The 14449-nt window shown below is 43.6% G+C and overlaps 2 protein-coding genes across 6 annotated transcripts in view; both read left to right on the top strand.

Moving 5' to 3' along the window:
* LOC125768368 (transforming growth factor beta-1 proprotein) overlaps positions 1-11297 on the top strand; it is a 33874-nt gene extending 22577 nt beyond the window's left edge. For all 5 annotated transcript variants that reach the window (XM_049435924.1, XM_049435921.1, XM_049435923.1 and 2 more), the window contains exons 3-4: positions 8421-8559; positions 9324-11297. In XM_049435924.1, the coding sequence (XP_049291881.1) occupies positions 8421-8559; positions 9324-10606 (1422 nt within the window). In that variant the 3' untranslated portion in view covers positions 10607-11297. The remainder of the gene's footprint in view (positions 1-8420; positions 8560-9323) is intronic.
* A 1327-nt stretch (positions 11298-12624) lies between these two features.
* On the top strand, positions 12625-14183 carry LOC125768401 (actin-related protein 10). Its single transcript, XM_049436015.1, has 2 exons — positions 12625-12837; positions 12915-14183. Exons 1-2 carry the CDS (start codon positions 12767-12769, stop codon positions 13993-13995), a joined length of 1152 nt encoding a protein of 383 aa, XP_049291972.1. The 5' UTR covers positions 12625-12766; the 3' UTR covers positions 13996-14183.
* The last annotated feature ends 266 nt before the right edge of the window (positions 14184-14449 follow it).

The raw sequence follows: 14449 nt of genomic DNA, 5'->3' as shown, positions 1-14449 counted from the left end.
TTGAAAAGGAAATCTGCAACAAGTCGCAAGATCAAAACCAAATCAACCGACTGGAGATCCACGTTACGGGTGTGACGCGCGCGCCGGTACCAAAAGAAAGATCGAAACATTGCATGATCGCAGCCATTTTTTTTTTTGGAGCGTCACGTTCGTTGGCGTCGGCTATACGGCAAAAGTACCGCAACCTGCGCTGTGTTTGGCTCAATTCGGACCAGATTGCGGATGCAGTGCGGATGAATCGGCACAATTTTTTTTGGGGGGCGAATGCGAAAGCAGAAGTCGACAAAAAACCACTTGCAAAGTTGGGAGTTTCTCGTCACGTTTTATTTTTTTGGAACGAATGTAATGCCCGAGGGTATTGAGTTGTTTAGAGACTTAAAAACAAAAGCCCTCGAGCGGTCAGCCTACTGATGAAGTCATCAATTCCGATCTGCTGAACCTAATTAGCAGTCGATCCTTATCGCTACCGAGCACGAGTGACCTGAAGCTCGCTACAGTACCCAGTACACGCTCCAGTCGGGATATCTTCTTGTTTGATTCATTTTCCTGATACTCATTCGAACCCGAAAATCTGTACCACAATAACGTGGACCGTGTGATAAATAGCTGATTCAGACTGGCCGACTCAGGGACGGAGTGGCGTGGATTCACTGCGAACGCTCAGTGCATCCGTACGAAAGGTGTACGACTCGGTCGGTGGTTGATTATAATCTTTACTGCTACCGTACTGCAAGATAGTGGGCAAAAGCTGCGTGCCTGGGTAGGCGCCAAAGAAGCAGTTCAGCTCGCAATAGCCGACGAAACACAAACGGCTGTAAAAGTGTGCCCATGTTCACACGATAATGATTTACGGTGTATTTTGTACCAAGGCGCAGTAAAACGAAATGAGTTAGATTTGTATGGGATCGAGAAATGGTTCTCTTTAAACAAAATCACGCAACTAAGCAAAAAGCTTGTTTAATAGGGTTGATTAACATTCGTACGATAAATACTACTCGATAAGAGATTGGGTAAGTTATTTGCGCGAAAAAAATCCTATATGGATAAAACTTTTCGCTTCACCCATTCGGAAAGAACAATGTAACGAACGGTTACCAATCGAGCTACTTAAATTCATCGCATTCGGTAACCGAACTCCAAAAAAGGACCTCAGTACATCATTAAATTCACAAAATAAGCACCACATTGCTGTGCGATTCTACCGCCACATTATGTACCACCGCGGCCTCGATGTACGCGCAGTTGAATGATCGATCTGGCTGAAGATGACTGTTGGATAACTTATCGTGCAGTTCGTCCATCTCGTTCCAGCTGGAGGCTCTCCATTCCTCAGCTAACAATTCCTTTTTTCCGATCCTGCAGCAGTTGCGTACGCTGTACGCTCATTGCCACCGCACCGCTAATTACTATTTATCGTTGTTGACTGTGGTCGGCACCGATTATTCTGCATCTGTCATCGTACCTTCCCGGGCATGGGGAAACCGATCGCGGCCGGTGTAATTTATGCAGCACACATACCACGTCAGTTTCTCACTGAATGAACCTCGGTTATTTGCACTCTGTGCAAACATTGGCCACATTGGCACATCCGTTCGGTTCCAGTCTCCAGCGCGCAGGTGACAGAAAGAAGATGAGCTTTCTTTTCTTGTCCCGTTGCGGCAATGGTGTGCATACTTCTCCACAAGGCTAACTCAACCCGGCTTTAGGGTTTTTTTTGCAAATTGCGATCCGTACTCATTAGAGATGAGCTTAACAACTCTTTTTAGTGAGTCAACTCAGAGTGAATGAGTCGTTTTAAGGAGTCAACTCGTTTAACGACTCATTTCGGAGTCATAAAAAACCCGGCATAACCGTATAAGTTAAGGTTCGGTCATTTTACTCACTCATGAGTGGAAGCATGTAGCCGTGGTGAGTCGAGTTGCAAAAAGAGTGAGTTGAAACGAAAATGTGCGATTTTTTATTATTTTTTCCATCTTTTTTCTATTTAAAGCGTTATTTGAATGAAAAGAAACTTATTGCAACCAATTGGCATTAAAAAAAATCAATTTAATTTTTTTTGCAAAATTTCTCAAAAAAATGGCAAGGGGTACCCCTTATGAAATTTTCGAGTAGAATTTTATTTAAATTTTTTTTCTGATTTTTTATTCTTTTTTTATTTTAAAGCTTTATTTTAGTGAAAAGAAACTTTGTTCAACCAATTGGCATTAAAAAAAAATCAATTTAAATTTTTTTGCAAAATTTCTCAAAAAAATGGCAAGGGGTACCCCTTATGAAATTTTCGAGTTGAAATTTTTTTAAATTTTTTTTCTGATTTTTTACTCTTTTTTAATTTAAAGCATTATTTAAGTGAAAAGAAACTCATTGCAACCTATTGGCATTAAAATAAATCAATTTAAATTTTTTTGCAAAATTTCTCAAAAAAATGGCAAGGGGTACGCCTTATGAAATTTTCGAGTAGAAATTTTTTTAAAATTTTTTTTCTGATTTTTTAATCTTTTTTTAATTTAAAGCATTATTTGAGTGAAAAGAAACTTATTGCAACAAATTCGCATTAAAATATATCATATTTATAAATTTTGCTAAATTACTCAAAAATGAGGAAAATTTTACATTTTCTCAAACAGAGTAGGGAACTTGGTTTCTCGAATAACTTCTGGCACAGACATCTGAGGGCATGGCCGTCCATGAAGGAAATGTAGCCATTGGTGCCATCTACCGACCACAGGTTAAAGATTGGCAATCCGTTGGATGCCGACCGAGTTATAGGCAAAACTTGGTGCAAAAATGAGCCTTATGAAATATTCAAACTTTTATAATTGTCTATTTTTGTCTAAAATTTTGATTTTTTTTAATTTAAAACATTATTTGAGTGAAAAGAAACTTATTGCAACCAATTGGCATTGAAAAAAATCAATTTAATTTTTTTTGCAAAATTACTCAAAAAAATGGCAAGGGGTACCCCTTATAAAATTTTCGAGTTGAAATTTTTTTTTCAATTTTTTTTTGATTTTTTATTCTTTTTTTAATTTAAAGCATTATTTGATAGAAAAGAAACTTAGTGCAACAAATTCGCATTAAAATATATCACATTTATAAATTTTGCTAAAGTTCCCAAAAAAACGTTTCAACTCTCTATTTCACTCTTACTCACTTTGCACATCTCCAGTACTCATGCGTGCATGCGGTGTAGTAAGCCGATTAGCTGATCCGGTGGTCCGGTTGAACGGTGGGATGGGAACGGATTGCGTGTGGTCCAGGAGTTCGGCGAGCCTGCAACAAGACCAAGCAAATACCGGATGGTGTCATACCGTGCAATGATGATGACATCTAGTGCTTTGCCAATGGCGCAAGGTGTTGGAGCAGCCACTCCAGGGAACCGAAGCCGTACACACCGTAATCATGCTTGTATACAGAGTCACATGTAACTTGTTAACATGGCTTAAACTCGTCTGATATTGAAAATAGTTTCTTCCCAAGAGAACCTTATGATGGAGAGGCATTTCTTGGAAAGTCATAGCTTTTTGTCAAACTATTGGAAAAGCTATATGTTAAACTTGAATTCTAATCTAACAGGAGTCACTTTAGCTCCTTTATCAAGGTACGGAATAAACTGAACTGTGACCCGACAAAGTGTATTAGGCTACCAAATGAAGTTAATCCGGCAGTGATCATCCATTTCCAATCGACCCTGTTGCACATAACATAAAACACTCGAGTCTTCTTCCCAAAAGACCGTACACCATATCGAACCGCTGGAATTGATCACATTCGCATAAAATTAGCATCCCATTTCATCGGAACAAACTGTTGCCCCTGGCATTTGCGGCTCTTTTTTCCAGTGTGGAATGCTTTTGATGGGCTTTTGTTTAAAAAATTAGCCTAACAGACGACTAAAATCAAATCTTCTTAAAGCTTGATGCAACGGCACGGATCGAATAGTTGATTTGCTGTGATGATGAGCCGATGATGGGAGCTTGAAATACGACCCTTCTCGAAGGGCATCAATGTTTTGTTTGGTACACACAGACACACATATGTATAGACACCAAAAACTGCGCTCATAATTGTCACGAGCACGCTCGTGAGGGTCGTCAAGCAATGGACACGCTTATGGCGTCTATTGCGCTGCCCTGCGGAATCTCAACCGCCCTCCCCCGAAACACACGGTCCGTGACAATGCTGACGGTTTTGTTTATGCTACCACCCGAAGGGCTAAAGAGCGTCAAGAGTTTTGTGCCTTCCTTTCCCCCCATTCTTCCTCCCCTCCCCCGTCGATGGATAGTCAAGTTTAAGTACACACCACACAGCATCCATAAGTGCACGTACCGTGTATTTCTTCGTAAAAAAAGTCATACCACTCTGGTAACCGAGCTAGCGTTAACTGCATTGCGCCGAACGAAGGGTCCCAAAGTACGTTGGCTATTAAAAAAAAAAGTCAATCTCCTAAATCAAAGTGAACGAAAAAAAACACCAAAAAACCACAAAACGTCAACTAAATCATCTCGGGGGTAGGTTTGCGGACACCAAATCCTACCATTTAACCACGCAACCTAAGTAAACACACACGCCGCCTATAGGGACACCGTGCACACACTGAGGACCCTCTCTCTGTTCCCGATGCGCAGGGCATTAAAATTGGATCGAGTACCTCGAAACGCCCACCCCAAGGGTACGGCTTTAAATGGGTTTATAATCAGTACCATCATGGGCGAGCAGAAGAAAAAAACCCTCCGTCAATAAACGGACCCATTACGGGGTGACCGAAGGCATATGGCATACACCCCGTGACCTCGGTAACCCGAAAAAGGGTATCCTTCGTTCGATCATGACCGTAAAATTGTCGGATTACCAGCATCGCACGAGCACCGGGATGCACCGGGGTTGAACCAGGGTTGCAAGCCAAACAACGACGTGCTAGACAAACAATCCCTTGGATTACTGCGCTTCCGAGTCTGTGCGCTGGATCACGGAGTTAACTTCGTATCCCAATATCCTGAGGCAACCTGAGAAAGATGAGTTACTGAGTTGCTTTTGTTTCTGCTGTTCATAAATCCACATCCACCAGGATCTATGTTAAGAGCACCAGATAATCGTTAATGAGACTTATACCTTTTTTGCTTCCCCCTTTGCTAGGCTGCATGCTTTATGATTATTATACCAAAACGGTAGCTTAATCGGATTCGGGAGCTCCTAAACATGTCAACGACCTTCGGTAGAAATGGGAAGAGTAAAAGCCACTAAACTTCAATCCAATTTCCGACACGTGTAAACACTCCGGTCAATAAAAAAAGAACCTACTTCCCCAAGATAGATAGGACGGAAGAACGATAAAATCTTATTCCGGGCGCATCTCTCTTTCGTCCACACGAGCAGATGGCTTAAATAAACTTCCGATAATCGACTTCTTCCTATGCACCTACGACGATGAAGTGATCCCAAGTTAAGCAGCTTTAGAGAGGTTTCTAACGACTTCAGGACACAGTCCATCTGGACGCTTGATGTGGAACCCATTCACAACCGAATCATACACCCTTTTCTTCAATTTTGGAAAAAAAGTTGGAGAGTTGTCACTTGATTCACACGCCACATTACCTAACCAACGCCCGGTCTTCTAATGGGTGCCCGTTTCGGTCCAAAGCGAGGGCTTCACACCGTGCCGGGGAGTATTTACTGTTAAAGGGCGTGCTTGCGCTCGTATACCTTATTAGCATCGTTATGTGTCTGTTTGGTGCCCTCCACTGCTTGCCACCGATGACACATAACCTTGCCAGTTTGGTAAAAGATACGAATGGTACGATACAATTTAAATCAGGATGTAAGGCTGAAGGTTTCGTTCCGGTTTCGCGCCATTCGTACGCGCGTTTGTGTACACATTCTTCACTTTCCAGACGTTCCAGACTTTGTGCTAGACGGTCAGTGAACGCCCTCGGCATTGCAACTGCACACACACTAACACTCCATTATGTGCCTGGTCTGTCAATGGGCTTTTCAGGTCAAAGAAAAGCGGTCTCTTTATCCTTATCGTGCTATAGAAATGTACACCTTCCTTGAAAGTTCCAATTCCTTCTGGAAGGCTTTTCAGGTCGAAGTGTACACAACACACATCATTACAGGAAAGGGCAGCGAATTCTCCAAACTTCGCCCCCAGATCCCCAAGTCCAACGAGACGCTTTTAGTGTAAAGTGTTGCGTTCAATAGACACAATAGGTCACATTACGCGAACCGGTGTCATTTATCGTTCGGGACAGCATCGTTCCGGTAAGTCCCCAACCCCCGGCAGTGGCGTGTCAAGTGTACTGTCAAAATATTTGCACTCAACACTGTGGCAGCTTCGTGCGAACCTTACGCCTGTACACCACTGCATAGTGCTGCTGGTGGACGATTCCATCAATTTTTGGCCCTTTCAAAATGGGGAGGGAGGGGAGAACCTCGTCGTAACTGAGGAACGCTTGAATCTTTGCGCAAGACACTGTACGTCGACTTTTTGGAGAGGTGCGCTGCACTTGTTTACATGCCCTCACGGCGGATCCAGTCAATGCGCGAGGTCAACCGGACAAATTGTCCCGACAAAAGACGCACGACACGTTGAAACAACGTCCTGAAGAGTCGTAGCAGCAGTAAGTAGTAGACCACCCGTGTAGATCGTCACCGGTAATACGATCGTTATCTAGCGATCATCTGCGATCAACGAAAACACCAAAGGTTTCTAACAAACATATGGTTCGATTTTGTACCGTGACCTACGGTGGAATCCGTGTGTACAAGCTCCATTGCTACCATTTTCACTGTCTGCACGCGCGCACGCTAATTGACATTGCAAATTCCTGAAATTGTTGCGTTCTTTCACACCGAATCGTCAACAGTGGCAGATTAGCGTCATGATGGGTGGGTTGCCCGTGGAATTTTAACCACCTTATATCGCTCCATCTCATCCCAGGCAGGGCATTGCGTTGCGGAATGCATGTGGCGTGTGAAATGTATGGAGTGAAACAGACAACCCACCTTCCCATTTGCACATGGTCATGGTGTAGTAAACAATATTCGGACGTAAGCATCTGGCCGATGTTTTGGGACCCGTACACCCACACGAATGCGTCACGGTCTTTCCCACTTAGGGAAATTAATGTTTTAAGTTAACTAATTAGTAGATAACAAATTGTGGCTTGGGCTGTCGACCCCTGAATGTAGGCAATTCCATTAAGTGTTGGGTTGTTAAGTTGTGGCATGATACAGAAGAACCTCAGAGGTCATATTCCTGCATAATCATAATCCGTGTAACAACATAAAAGTACATCTCATTCCACAAAAGTGGTACACTACTTTTCAGACGCTGTCCGATCAAATTGATCACACGTTCCGACCATTGCATACATCTAGGCGCGCACATCTGAAAGAGCGTTAGGAACAGAAAACCAGTAGAATTCCAAAAAATAGTAGTAAATGCTCACCACGTGCTTGAAAGTGAAAAGTATTTTCTATGCTAACTTTAAAACACTAGCAGAATTTAGCTCTAAATTAAAAAAAAGATAACAAAACAATCGAATTATTTGTAATTCTCGTCAAACAATCTTTTTTCCGTTCATTTCCCGCTCGTACAACGTGGCATTAAAATGATTTAAAACGCTATTAAGCGTTACGATTATGACATACTCCATAATCCATAATGAGTTTGAAAGTTTCTTTCGCTTAAAAATCGTTACACTCCAAAAACAGTCTCATCGTGCCGGTGCCAATGGGAGGTATTGCGACATACGCGCCCCCACAAACCCAGTCCAATGTATCTGCCGACACGCATCCTAGGGATACGGGCAGTAAGACAAGAACTCGATCGACATTAATTGGCACATAAATATGGCACCTGTTTGACGTTGTTCTTTGGTCCCCCATCTCGAGTTCGAATAACAGTTTTTTGGCGAATTTTTCATCTCATTCATTCTCGATCACCATCGCCCGGCATTGGCAAATGTTGTGAAACGCGTTGTGCGTGTGGTTCTTTATTGCACCGAATTCTAAGCCCAAAAACCGGTCCATGGAAAAAAACACGTGGCGATGGTACCCGGCCGGCATTGGGCGGGATGTTCTGTAGTGCCCACTTTCAATCGGTCTTCTTGTTTCATTATGCATGATAATGGTTCACCTGAAAACAGACGTGGAACCCGAATCCTTCCGCGACCGTCCACACGTTTCCGCCAAAGGAATCGAAGATCAAACACATCGAAGAGCAGGATTATGGCCCCGTTTTGCGCAGCCATTTGTGGTGTGGCTGTTTTCCACCCGTCATAACCCGTTCACTTTCAAACAAAAAAACCCCTGTGTGGCTTTTGTTTCTTTCTCCGTGCCGTTTTTGTTTTGCTTTTAGTTGAAATTCCGACACTATCTGTTAATTCTACCTTCTACGTTTGAACGTTTCTCATTCCCAGATGAACATCAGCCAGCAGGAGTACGAAACCAAGTATGCTGAATATTTGGACCGTGTCAATCGTCGCCGTTCCCTAACCCAAAACACGGAGGACGACGGCTGGTATGAAGAGCGCCATCTCTTCAGCTTTCCAGGCACAGGTGAGTGAATATCGTCGACAGACGAAGAGAAATGGAAAGGAGTTGACTTCACCAAAAAAAAAATGGTGACAGCTTTATGGACGTAAAGCAGCAAATAGGAGAAAATTCAAAAATATAGAGGTCGCGCAATTCCACCGACCATTTATTTATTTGCTTTTCCTCCCTTTGCCACCCTCCCCAATTGCTTCGTATTACTTCAGGGTCAAGGTCGTAAGGTATGCTCCAAAATCAACCTGAACCCAAACTTGATACAAAAAAAAAAGAAAACAAAATGGAATCGGTCCCAAGCGACCCATTGACCAGGGATGACGTAAAGTGAAACATTAATGGTACATAAATTGTAGGATTTTCGTCCGGTAACTTTGTGTGCTTTTTGTTATTTGCTAGTTGAAACAGAATTAGCATAGGACCGAGAGTTGCTTCAGTTTTCGACTCCCACAACTCTTGTGTCTTGTGCTTTAAGCTTTATGCTTCGAAGGTACGAAGAGTTATGGAGAAGAGAGCTATTCAATCGGAAAGGAAAGATACCTAGACGAGGCGTCATTAGGTGGGGTGAGGAGTTCTAAGGCCATCATTAAATTATGGAGCGATTAAAATTCGATTCTACATTTAAATAATCTGAAACGTTAAAAGGACACAAGATGAAAAGGGGGCTTATCAAAAATGGGTTTTAAGTTGCTCTATTAAGTTGGTGGTTTCAACAAAATGTAAATAAACCATTAAACGTTAGCTGATGTGCATTACGCCTTTTTCCTTCCTTTCAGATCATGCACTAAACCATCGAAAACTGCGCCGCAAGCGATCACTGAACAATGACTTCGATCTCGTCTATATCCGGTTCGATATACCGACGAGAAACGCTAGTACGGGCGAAATGACGGGCTTTCAGTCGCCCTCACTGTACCACGATCCAAGGGCCCCCGGGACGGATGGTGAGGACGAGGATGGCAGTGAGCCGACTGTCGTCGATAACCCTACCAATGCCCTCGAACAGACGGTGCATCATGCGGGACTACGGGGGCATCGGCAGTCCCTGTCCGAGCTGCCGCCCATCTCGCCCGAGAACATCGAAGAGTCATCGTTAAACATCATGCTAACCAGAAGACAAAACAGCGCACGCAGCACAAACGCGCACAGTAAACAACAACATCACGCTCAGCAGCCACAGTCCCAGCAGCAGGCGCATCAGGTTCAACAGTCGACGGCTCCACAGTCTCCCGCACAGCTCCACCAACATCAGCTGCAGGCTCATGGCCATCGGCGAAAGGGGCGGGTACGATTCAAGCAACATCAGCACCACCACTACCAACAGCAGCACCAACAGCAGCAGCATCCTCATCCACATCAGGCTGGCCGCACGGTGACGATACACGTGTACCAGCTAGTGGAACCGTACGAACGCCACTTCCTAACATCCAAGACGGTAGCCGTACAGGAAATTCCCCCCAATGGGAGCCGCTGGTATCAACTACCGCTGGAGGAAGCTGTCCGCACCTGGCTGGATGGATCACGCAAAAACCTTGGTCTGGAGCTATATTGCGAAGGTTGCCACGCGCACGATGTCCACATTGTGCACGATTCTTCGCCCTACTTCCGGAGCTACGATGAAACGCCCGTACTGAATGTGGTCGGCCGATTAGTACAGCGGGAAAAACGCTCCAAAATGCAACGCTATCGGCCCCAGATGCGGGATTACCTATCGCCACCGAAAACGACCGCCTGTACGGCGGGCAATAAGCGTTGCTGTCGGCATCCACTGTTGGTCGATTTTCGCGACATCGAAGGGTTTGACTTTATCATCCAGCCGAAGATCTTCGATGCGGGATTCTGTCGGGGCCGCTGTCCGACCAAGTTTAATCCGGCAACGCATCACGCACTGTTGCAGAGTTTGCTGCACGAGCACATCAAGTACGACGTACCGAAGCCGTGCTGTGCACCGTCCAGTCTCGATCACATCGATGTCCTGCATGCCGATCCGAAGAATCCGCAGCGGCTCAAGGTATCCACGTGGCACAATATGCGCGTACTCGAGTGTGCCTGTTCGTGATGGAATGGTACCGAACGCGCACGAACGGCATTTATCTCCAATGTAAACAAAAGTATTATCCCACTGTCGTGGCTGTAGTGCGACAGTGGCACCAAGGATGTATCAACATGGCGGCTAGCTTTATGCTCCAATCGTGTGGCAACTACTAATACTACTATTTCAACCACTAGAGCGATGAAGGTTCACTCGAACGTTGTGGAGCTGTTGTGTATGTGTTTTTTTTTTATTTTGTAAATTTCCCGCCACCTTTTACATCTCCGTAATTCTGCACTGCAACTGTTGCACGTGCTCCAGATTCAATGCGACAAACAGAGGAAGAAAACAAAAAACACAGATTTAAAACGGGTTCCATACTGTATGACACTAGCGCAGAACTAGAATGACGGAGGGAGAGAGAGAGAATGAGATAATATATATATTTAGATGTAGGTGTATTCGTTTAGAAAAGTGCATACGCACCGATTTAGGCGCAGCAGCAGCGCAGAATGAGTTGGTTTTTGGGGCAAACAGTAGTACCAACCGAAGCCAACAAAGCCATCGTGTGACAGAGCATGCACAGAGTGTTTTAATTTTATTTATTTATTTATTCGTACGCGCGGGATGCATTCAAGCAATTCGACGGGTACAAAATAATTCACTCGGTCCTGGTACTCCAGTGTTTTGTAAATATATAAATGTATGTATGAATGTATGTATGGTGTACAATTGTTGGTCGATTTTGCTTTCGACCACTTCATTTGATTTAGTTTCTTTTTTGTTTATAATCTGTTCGCTCTCTCGCCTTTATCTCTTTTATTTTTTTCCCCCGCCGATAATTGATTAATTGCATTTCTTTCGCATTCAAAATTTTACTGCTTAATTGTGGGATTAGCCTGCATCTTTTGTGAGCTTTTTTCTTACACTTTTCTTACCTTAAGCTAATCGTCAAAAAACACACACCCGCACACACAAAAACCCGCCAATAGGGTACTAAAATTTGAGAAGATTGTTGCACTAATCAATACGGCGGCAGCGATAGCTAGCAGATGCTAACCCTACACTTACCAAAGGTAGTAATGTCCGGTTCAGGGAACGTTGTTAACGGCCGCAAACCCGTATTCCGTTACTGGCTGTGCGCTCGCAGCACGGTGCACATTACTGCAGGCAATAACAGACGCAACATAGCCGGTTAGGTTTTACAAAAGCTTTAAGATGCGTATTAATTTCCGCACCACACAAACCCAAACGCACACACTGTACATATGAATGATGTTTGAAGCATCGTACCACTGACTAAGAGATTCGTTCCTACCCGATCAGAAGCGTTCTACCGATAGTGTCCTATTTATTGAATCTTCATATACCTTTACTAGTGCACATCGGTACGATTGCATCAATATACCTGTTGTGTTGTGAGACTACCTGCAGCTCCAGCTACAAAGTAACTCTCAGTATCAGATGGAAACTTTAAAAATGCAAACAAATAAAACGAAAAACAAACCACACGCACACGAACGACCGTACAACCGACCGGGGTAGTTTGAATGTGCAAAAAAAAACTACGAGACGAAATGGTTAATGTTTCTGTTCCCATAAATGATTCGAATACAAAACATAACTCTACGAACGAAACAAAACAAAAACTACAACAAAGCAGAGCTATCCTGCAAATTGAATGTCTAACGGCTTTGAAGACGTTACTTGAATGGCATAATTGGCGAAACAAATTTAGTAAATAAACGTACAAAAGCTACTGCAGCGATGGCGTCTTGTGAAGAGTTTAAGTTCTTCTATCCGAAATGTGATTCAATTCTGTTTTTTGGTTTCCTTTTCAAACATCCTATTCATACACTTACAAAAGATAACTCAATCGACGGAGAAATAGGTACAATTCTCCACAATAATAAATTGAATTTTATAAACGATCCAACCACGTGATCATTTATTTTTAAATTACCGCATAAACTGATTATTTTCACCGGGTTGTATCACTGACAGTTCCTTACAACAACGCTACGTTCGAGTTTTTTCCGAAGTTTGACAGCTGTTCGCTGACCGGGTTGATGACAACATAAGTAAACAGAAAACAACTCCCAAAAAAATAAAAATCATTACTTTAGGTAGTCAAGTTTTCACTTCGTTACAGCACATTTTAATACGTTTAAGCTCGAAAGAAACAAAATGCCACTGTACGAAACAATGCTGCAAGAAAAACCGGCCATTGTGCTGGAGATCGGTACGGCTTTGACGAAGTAATTATACCCATCAGTCAAAAATGGTGCCTTCCGTCGAAAAGGTTTATTTAAACATTGCTTCGGAATTTCCACAGGCTGGGCTTTGCTGGTGAACCATATCCGCGCAGTATCATTCCCTCGGAGGTGCTGGATCATGAGGCAAAAAATGCCGGGCTTACAACCCCAAACCGGAAACTGTTCAACTACAGCGACGAGGCGGAGCTGTACGATTGGTTGGTAGAGTTTCTGAAGACGATTTTCTTCAAGTACGTGCTCGTCAGCCCAAAGGATCGCAAAGTGGTGATAGTCGAATCGGTTCTCTGTCCGACGATCATTAAAGAAAAGTTGGCTCGCGCCTTATTTTGCCACTTTGACGTATCGTCCGTGTTCTTCGTCCCGACGCACCTTGTCGTACTGGCAACGCTAGCGGTCGAAACGGCGCTCGTGGTAGATATCGGATACAAGGAAGCGATCGTAGTACCGGTGTTCTGTGGTGTACAAGCTTTGTACGCATGGGAAGCACAACCACTGGCAGCGGAAAGCATTCACAACGAAATAAAAAGACAGCTGACGGAGAGCGGGGTGGATGAAACGCTGCTAACCGAATCTACTGTAGAGGACATCAAGATTAGAACTTGCTTCGTAACAACCGCCGAAAGAGCGGCAAAGTATCGTGAGGATGGTGGAACGTCGCTTCAACCCTGTCCGGATGTAGACTACCCGGCAAAAGGCGAAGCGATGATAAAAGTTTCCGGACGGTTGCGTGAAACCGCCTACGAAGTATTGTTCCCCGACGATAACGATCGGCTCGGACTGCCGTACATCATCCTGAATGCGATTCTCAAGTGTCCACGCGACACACGGATACCACTAGCGAACAATCTTATCCTTATCGGTGGTTCTACGATGGTGCAAGGTTTGACCGCACGGTTAAAGTCGGAACTGTTGGCCCTGTTACAATCCGATCTGTACAAGGATCGGCTGTTTATAAAAACGTTTAAATTCCACAAAGCGCCAGCAGAGCCCAACTTTACTGCCTGGCTGGGTGGATCGATTTACGGCGCGACTGATCTCGTGCTGACAAAATCAATCAGCCGGGAAGCGTACAGCAAGAACCAAACCATTCCCGACTTTACCAACTATGAGGAAACGCGCGGTGCTCCAATGCGTGGCTGACGGCAGAAGGCCAAGGGGACGCGCGGGACAACAACACACGAGCGGGGCACTTAGCTTTTAAGTGAAACATATTTATATATAGTTTAATAACATTTATAATGCCGATGAAACTTTCTTGAGCGTACTTTTTGCGAGATTCACTAATTGAATATAATTCATCATAATAAAAAGGTTACTTACACGCACATGAGATTTTGTACACTTTTTTATTCAACTTTGATATAAATCGAACAAGTTATAAAATTGCTAGAGAACACAATTTGTATCTTACTGAAATGGGGAAAGCTAGAATGTTTTGTTCTAGCTTTCCACGGTTGTTTATACAACCCTCTTTCTACTGCAAAACAATAAAAAAATCGCTACGAAAGTAAGGAAAGGTATTACTTTTCATTAACTGCCTTTCTTATTTACATTTTAAAGTATTTTTCGTCCCTTTTTTGGATCCAATCACAAC

Source organism: Anopheles funestus, chromosome 3RL, assembly GCF_943734845.2.
Source record: "Anopheles funestus chromosome 3RL, idAnoFuneDA-416_04, whole genome shotgun sequence".
Taxonomy (NCBI): Eukaryota; Metazoa; Arthropoda; class Insecta; order Diptera; family Culicidae; genus Anopheles; species Anopheles funestus.
Note: the sequence above shows the minus strand (reverse complement) of the source record. Positions and strands in the feature narration are given on the sequence as shown.